Source organism: Apodemus sylvaticus, chromosome 6, assembly GCF_947179515.1.
Source record: "Apodemus sylvaticus chromosome 6, mApoSyl1.1, whole genome shotgun sequence".
In the NCBI taxonomy this organism is placed as follows: domain Eukaryota; kingdom Metazoa; phylum Chordata; class Mammalia; order Rodentia; family Muridae; genus Apodemus; species Apodemus sylvaticus.
In genome coordinates this window covers 135,521,636-135,530,067 of record NC_067477.1, presented here as the reverse complement: position 1 = coordinate 135,530,067, position 8,432 = coordinate 135,521,636, and the positions used below count along the sequence as shown (strand labels likewise).

The window sequence follows — 8,432 nt, the reverse complement described above, 5'->3', positions numbered from 1 at the left end:
ATGGCCGAGCCAACCGTTGTCATATCCCCCACCGCAGTACCAAGAGAAGACCAGGGACATGGGGAGCCGATCCTCACTACTTCGGTAGGGTAGCCTGCCCCTCGCGGCCCACGCCTCGCCTCGCTCACGGAGCCCGGGGCCTTTTCCGCATCCCCACGGGAGCTGCTGGCCTTCTTAGCTGGTCTGGGGCTGCCTGATTCTTTGTTTTATTGGATTGTGATTTGATTTTCCTTCTTTCTGCCACTTCCCTTACCTTCTCTCTCCACCCCTACCCCACCTCCCTCCTGCCACAATTGCTATCCTCCATGGAGCGGTTAGATTTCCATCCTTCCACTTGCTTCTGTTAACAGTCGAACTGTTGAGCAGTTTGCAGTTGTAGTAGACATGCCCTGTCTGCCCTGCCTCCTACTTATGTACTTAAAGTCAGCCGGGCGGTGGTGGCGCACGCCTGTAATCCCAGCACTTGGGAGGCAGAGGCAGGCGGATTTCTGAGTTCGAGGTCAGCCTGGTCTACAGAGTGAGTTCCAGGACAGCCAAGGCTACACAGAGAAACCCTGTCTCGAAAAAAAAACAAAAAAACAAAACAACAACAAAACCAAAAACAAAAAGCAGATGAGGGATGTTTAGCTTATTTATTTCTCCTTTAAAGTGAATCTAAAATGATTAGATTATAAATCACTCACCTGGGTCAAGGGACAGCTCACTTCTGGACTGTCACCCATCCCCAGTTCCTACTCTGGAGTGAGATGCTGGAAACCTGTTTTGATCTGGCTGAAAACATTTTCTTTCTGATTGCAAAATGTGCAACTAAAAATCAACAGGAATCTAATTCAAGAATGTACTGGGTGGGAAGAGGTTGATTTGGATGTATATAGCATGGTGTATTCAAACCATAGAAATTTTGCTGTTTAGAGAAATGTATGTAGTTCACAGTGGTGCTACAGAACTCATGGAATTAATTTCAGCTAGAAGTTGGGTATTCTTGCTTGAGATTCCCCATTTCATATTATAAACTGAAAGTAGAGTTTGATATTTTCATGATTTGTAATAGCACAAAAGGAAAACCAAAACGTCCAGGTTCTGTGGACGGTGGGGTGGAGCTGAAGCAAACACGGGGTCATTGTAAGTTTATGTGGAGTGCTTGCTGTAGAGACAGGAAACCCACGGGAAACTGAGGCATACCCCAGTCATCTGTTTCTTAACTAGAAAGATGAGGTGTTAAAAATAAAACCTACCATTTATCAAACAGTGACTTAATAAATGTGGCTGTGTGTGTGTGTGTAATGACTTAATAAATGTGGCTGTGTGTGTGTGTGTGTGTGTGTGTGTTCCACCCCTCTGTCCAGATAGGGTCTTACTATGTGATTCCAGTCCTGACTGGCCTGGAGCTCACTGTGTAGACCAGGCTGGCCTAGAACTCACAGAGATCCACCTGCCTGTCTCCCTGATTAAAGGTGTGCAGCACCACAGCTCCGTGACAGCTAGTGTTTGTTTACAGTTCTGTGAGAGAGCACAGGGCGGAAGGAGGGTTAAGGAACCCAGTGCATTCAGTCTCCACGCAAAGGAGTCCTGGCCTCACACTCCCTAATGTTCTTACAGCATCTGTGAGACAGGGTACTTCTTTTAATGGCACCAAAGGGATTTTAGATACTTAAAACCTCTTAACATCTTAACAATGTAAGGAAATAGTATGGGCAAAATAGCTTTCATTTTAATAATGCTAGCTAGTTGGTTTGGTACATACAATTTAGTTTCCTCAGATAAATAATTATAAGAGATTACCTTCTAAACAAATAAGCAGATTTTGTGTTTGCTCATAGAAACAAGCCCAGAAGACTCCAGGTCTTGGGAGAGAAGGATGGTGGAGGCTCACGATAACGGTATGTATACCGTTGGGACGGATGGTGGAGGCTCACATTAACAGTCTGTACACTGTTGAGACAGATGGTGGAGGCTCACATTAACGGTCTGTACACCGTTGAGATGGATGGTGGAGGCTCACATTAATGGTCTGTACACCCTCACTCTTCCCAGTTCAGCGCTTTTTCTTCCCATTAAGGTTTTAGTCAGTCTTGCCTTTTCAGTCAGCAACACTTAACTGAGAAAACCGAGTCTGTTCAGCTCTCCACACGTCGCATTTCTACTGTAATTTTAGAATTAGCCTACGAATGAGAAATTAGCTTTAAGTGTTGAATATAAGAGTTTAGAGAGTGAAATACATCTAAGGAGCCAGGTGCTCAGAGTGGCCAGCTAAGGCCACCCACGGTCTTGGTCACACCCGACCTCTCCAACCTATGATCTCAGTCACATCCTCTGTGGAAAGGGGATTTGACTTCTGATTTTGTACCAGAGAAGCCAGTTTGTTAAGATGATGTCCTTACTCAGGGTTACTATCGCTCTGATGAAACACCCTGTCCAAAGCCACTTAGGGAGGAAAGGGTTTATTTCAGCTTACACTTTGGGTAACAGTCCATTTCTGGGGGACTCAAACAGGGCAGGAACCTGGAGGCAGAAGCTGATGCAGAGGCCATGGAGGGATGCTGCTTACTGGCTTGCTTCCCATGGCTTGCTCATTCTGTGTTCTTAAAGAACTCAGGCCCACCAGGCCAGGGATGGCCCCACCCACAGTGGGCGGGACCTTCTCCCATCAATCACTAATCACTAAGATCTTTGAGATGGCTCTAGCTTGTGTCAAGATGGCTTAAGTCTAGCCAGCACAGATGGTCAGTGTCTAAAGTTCGTAACAATAAGGCGGTAGCAGATGAAAGAATTGTCCACTCACTCTCTCAAAGGTCACTTTTGTATTATAGACATTTATCCATCAAAATGCTTCAAAAATCGAGGCAAATGTCAGCCAAACTAATTTTAACTAAAGACATGGGCTGAGTACTCACTGGAAAGATAGCCAGAGAACGGCAGGTGCTAAAACTTCAGATCTGGCCATCCAGCCTCAGCGCAGTCATGATTTGAGGTTCTAAGCCCCTTCCGGCCATGTGCTGTGCACCTTCTTCCTGGGGCTGCCGTGATATTTTACCTCACTCTTGCGGCTCGTTAGAAACATTGCATCTGTTAGTCCAGACCCTGGGCTCTGGGCTCATTTACTGGCCTGCAATCTCTGGCCAAAGAACTACAGCTAGATACTCGTTACCTTTCACCAAGGTAACTTCTGGGCCAGTGAGAATGTTCAGTAGATAAAGGTGCCTTCTACTAAGGCTGAGGTCCTGAGTTCGATGCCCAGGCCCCAAAGAATTAACTTTGCCCTCTGACCCTAATGCGCACATCTTACAGGTACATGCCAGACCTCACTCCACATACACAAAATACATATATAAAATGTGTCTTTTTTTTCTTACATAGGGTTTTACTGTACAGCCTTGGCTGGTCCAGAACTCATTATGTAGACAGGTTAGCCTTGAACTTGTGGAGCTCTGAGATTAAAGGGTACTTGCAATAAAGTTTTTTTCTGTTTTTTGTTTGTTTGTTTTTTACAAATTTATTTATTTTGTATATGAGTCCACTGTATCTGTCTTCAGACACAGGAGAAGTGGGCATCAGATCCCATTACAGATGTTTGTCAGCCACCATCCACTGAGCCATCTCTCCAGCTCACCTGTAGTAAAGGTTAAAGGTAACTTTTAGCCCTGGTCCTAGCACAATGTCCTGCAGTTACTTCAGAAGGGGATCACTCTCAATGCTTTGGAAATAATCTTCTATCAAAGATGTTTGGGAGCAGGGTAGCTGGAGAGATGACTCAGTGGTTAACAGTGACTGCTCTTCCACAGGACCTGGGTTCAATTCCCAGCACCCGCATAGCTGCCAACCATTGGAACTGCATAACCAGTTCCAAGGGAGTCAACATTTCGCACTGGCTTCTGTGTTTTCTTCACAAATGTAGTATTACACATAAAATAAAAATAAAGAATATTGAGGAAAATGTTTGTTAGGTGGGGAGAGATGGCTCAGCCATTTAGATCACTTGCTGTTCTTGCAGAGACCCTGGATCCAGGTCTCAGCCTTTACCTGGCAGTTACGATCATCTATAACTTCAGTTCTAGGGGATCTGATATCCTATTCTGACTTCTGTGGGCACTGGACACATTTGCAGTACACAGACAGACATTCAAGTAAAACACCAATGACACCTTTAATCTAGTACTTGGGAGGCAGAGGTAGGAAGATTTCTATAAATTCAAGGCCAGCCAGGGCTACACAGTGAGACCCTGTCCCAAAACAAAATTAAAACAAATTCACATTCAGTATAGATTCATATACAATATAATAAATTAAAAGTATTTGTTAAAACTGATAAAACTTTCTTAAAGTTAGAAATGACCCTTCAAGGACAATGCCTTAGGGGAAGTCACAGGTCTACACAGATCTTACAACCAATGTCAATTCCCCACAGAATACTCCAATACCTGGTACTTACCACTTAAGGACTTTTATTGAAGAAGCCCTATTGAATCCAGTGAAAATAACCTACAATTTTAAAAATGAAGGGAGGAAAAGGCTCCCTCTGGTGCTGAGAAACGACCCGGTCCCAATGGACCTCCCACAGTACAATCCTCCTGACTTCCTGGAGCTGCTGAAGAAGCAGACCGCCTCATACTCTTTCAAAGACAAGCCCCGGGCAGACCCCAGCACGCTGGTTGACAAAGATGAGGTAAGACGCTGCTATCTGTTTTGTGAGAAAAGTTGCAAGAATACATGGCGCGTGCACGAGCATGTGTGTGTGTGTGTGCGCTTGTGTGTGTGCGCATGCACGTGCATGTGAGCACTTTAAACTCAGAGTGTATACCCGACCCTTAAGGAAAGCCCCAGCATATCTCATTCCCTATAGAAATCAAACAAGGCGGAGGCTGTTCAGCAGTCAGAACGCGTGCTGTTTTTGCCGAGGACCCGAGTTCAGTTCCTGCAGCCACATCAAGCACCTCACAACCGTAACTCCAGCTCCAGGAGCAAATGCCTCACACACACACACACACACACACACACACACACACACACGGCCCTCACCTGGGGACCCTTGGCTCCCTCCTGGCCTTGGCCCACACTCTGGCTTTTTGAAGCAGTTGGTGTTGTGGTTCCTCTGGGAAGTGCTGACTCTTGCTGTTCAGCCTTCATGTCAAGGGCTGAGAGGAGGAGTCCGGTAGGGAGCACCAATGGGGAGCACTAATGGGGAGGACCACTGGGGAGCACCAATGGAAAGCTCTGTGTAGGCTGGCCGGAAAGCCACCAGTTAGTAGGGTTAGCTGGACCTAAGTGGATATCATGTTTTCTGATATGTGACTTTTTTTAAAGTTTTATTTATAATTGTGTATCTGTGTGTGGGTAGAGACCAGAGCTGCTGGGCCCCCTGGGGCTGGAGTGTAGAGAGTTGTGACCTGACATGGGCGCTAGACACTGAGCTCAGGTCCTCCACAAGTGCTCTTAGCCAGGGAGCTGTCTCCAGCCCCTTACAGGACTCTAAGGCTTGCTGCAGGCTTCTTGCATGCACGTGCGCATGCGCGCACGCGCGCGCACATACACACACACACACACACACACACACACACACACTCTTAGCTCTAAGTGTGTTGAAGTAGGCTGAAGAGATGTTATCTCTGTTTTACCTGCAAGAAAACTGCTGTATGGGCTGGAGAGATGGCTCAGCCATTAAGAGCACTGGCTGCTCTCCTGAAGGTCCTGAGTTCAAATCCCAGCAACCACAAGGTGGCTCACAACCATCTGTAAAGAGATCAGATCCCCTCTTCTGGAGTGTCTGAAGACAGTTACAGTGTACTTACATATAACAATAAATAAATCTTTAAAATAAAAAAGAAAAAGAAAACTAGTGTAAATAAGAAACACATTGAAGGCAAACAAGGCACTTTATTATTTTTATTCTTTATATTGTTTTATTTTTTGAGACAGAGTTTCTTTGCATAGCCCTGGCTGTCCTCAAACTCAATCTGTAGATCAGACTGGCCTCAAACTCAGACCTGCCTGCCTCTGCCGCCCCAGTGCAGGATTAACGGTGTGTGTCACCAGGCCCTGCTCCAGGCAGCACTTTAACTGAGGGTTTTGACCATGAATGTGACTCTTTCCCATCTACCATCGGCTCTGCCCACAGAAAGGGAGCAGGCAGGGTTGGAATGCAAAGGATGCACTTCCAGGGGCCTTGCACGGCCCTCCTGTCAGGATGTGTGCTGAAAGCGTCTCTTCAGGGGACTTTGACCTGTTACTTGAACTTTCAGTCTTTTTCCTTTCTCTTTGTCTTAAAAGACCCCAAATGAAAAGAAGCCAGTAACATCAGTCCTCAAGACGCAGGGCCACTGGGTGAGAACGGGGTAGGGGGATTGTAGCTGGGGACAGTCACACGGAAGCTGAGGCACAGCGATCTCAAGTTTCAAGCTAGCTTGGGCTGCATACACCCTGTCTTCAGCTGAGAACGGTGGCACACTCTTTGATCACAGCACTTGAGGGGCAAAGGAAGGCAGATCTCTGTGAATTTGAGGCCAGCCTAGTCTATATAGTAAATTCTAGTACAGCCAAGACTACATGGAGAGATTCTATCTCAAAACAACCAACCAAACAAACAATAACCCCTGTCTTCCAAAACCAAAAATAAACAAGAGAGAGTCGTGATGGCCAGGTGAACATAAAACGCTCAGCCGGGCATGCACACGTACGCAGATGGAGTCGCGTGCTAACGCTTCACAGGCTGGTAAGGTTCCTTAGACAATCATGCCCTGTTTGCTTCAGTGGACAAATACAGACGCTGGCTTAGACTTGGCTCTCGGGCTTGGTATCAGGTAACCAAGCTGCAGGTGAAATCCTCCTGACCGCCTTGTCTCTTAACTCGTTCCCTGCCATTTTCTCCCATCTGCCTCCTCTCCTGCTCCTCACCCATCCTCGGGGTCAGCCAGAGGCCCACAGTGCAAGCGCAACACGGAAGGCTGTGTCAGGCACAGCTAAAGCCTTATTCAACGGCTCGTGCGTTTAGCTTCCCCAGAGGAATGAACCTTCTGCAAACCGTCTCCAGTTCCTCCGTTTTTTCTTCCCTCCATACCCCACGAAGGACCAAGGTTCTGAAGCTGAGGAGTTCAGTGTCTCCTTTGTGAGGGTTTCTGGGAATATGTTCCGTAGGGAGACAGAAGATACAGAGGAAATGTCACCTGCTTGCCTGTACAGCTCCAACTTCTATGTTTCAACAGTCAACCTCGACGGAATGATCTGAATTGGGGCAGGCACAGACTACTTCAGTGCCATTTAGTAAAATTGTACAACGTTCTCAGTTTTCCATACCGGTGGCGTTTGTTTGTGGTTTTGGTATTTTAAGACAGAAATGGGATCTCTCTCCTCCAGGCCTGCTTCCCCGAGTTGCAGTTAGTCCATGGTTCTCTCTTTAATTCTTAAGCAATTTGACTTTCTTTACTAAGGCCCCTCCCTGCCGCCCCACAGTGATTTCAGTGCTCCAGAGATGACTTCTTCACTGCTCCTCTACCTCAGCCACTCCTAAGATTTTTTTTTTCAAGACTCATAATTTCAACCTTCCACAGTCTTAGGTAGGTGACTCCTCTTCTCTGGCCCCCTCCCCCACCCCACCTGACCCCTTGGATTCTCTCACCTTTCCCACTCTCCCCCATTTCACCATCAGTCATGGCGCCCTCTCCCCGCCACCGCCACCACCACCGTGTCATCTCTTGCTTGTTTTGGCAATGCCACACCTTGGTTAAATCTCACTGCCTTTCTGGTAGCTGTGTTTATGCTCCAGGGGGGACTATGTCATTTTAAGTCCCTCACTGCCAGTGAGCACACAGTGGGCTTCACAGTTGGTTTGCGTCCTCTCTCCTACCTGTCCTGCCTCTACCCTTCACTCTCTGACACCTCTTTCCAACATCAGTCTTGCTTTTCTCCTCAGCCTTTTCAGCTGCCTTCTGCTCCTGTCCCCATTTGTCGGTTCGTCTTGGAGTGCCGGGCACACACGCTCCTCCCCATCAGCCCGGTCCCCCTGGATGGCAAGCTCAGCCTGTCTCCAGGTGGTAAACACCCAGAGTGGAGATTCCTAGAGTTCATGTCTCCTGCCTAGATGTCTCCCTTGAGTCCCTCTGCCTTTTTGTTCCCTCGTACTGAATGGGGAATGCAAGGCTTCTCAACCTTGACACTCCTGACAGATATTTTAGGTACTTAAGTCTAGGAACTGGAGAGCATTTCTGTGCTTTGTCGCTGGCCTCTACACAGGAGATGTCATTGGTAGTCTTCCCTCCAGGTTTTAATAGCTAAAGCTGTCACTAAACATTGCCAAATATCCTTGGTGATGGCACTGTGATGTGTGTGGGCTTGGCCATGTTTTCTCGTGGCTAGCAGGCTTGTTGGGAGCGGAACTGCTTGCTTAGTTTCTTCCTTAGCGAACTCATTGTGGGCCTGTAGAGGCGGGGCTGCTGTCCCTT

The 8,432-nt window shown here is 47.2% G+C and overlaps 1 protein-coding gene across 1 annotated transcript in view; it reads left to right on the top strand.

Moving 5' to 3' along the window:
* Stpg4 (sperm-tail PG-rich repeat containing 4) overlaps positions 1-8,432 on the top strand; it is a 35,287-nt gene continuing 26,855 nt past the window's right edge. The window contains exons 1-3 of the mRNA XM_052184808.1: positions 1-84; positions 1,821-1,880; positions 4,406-4,663. Coding sequence (XP_052040768.1) covers positions 1-84; positions 1,821-1,880; positions 4,406-4,663 — 402 coding nt within the window. The remainder of the gene's footprint in view (positions 85-1,820; positions 1,881-4,405; positions 4,664-8,432) is intronic.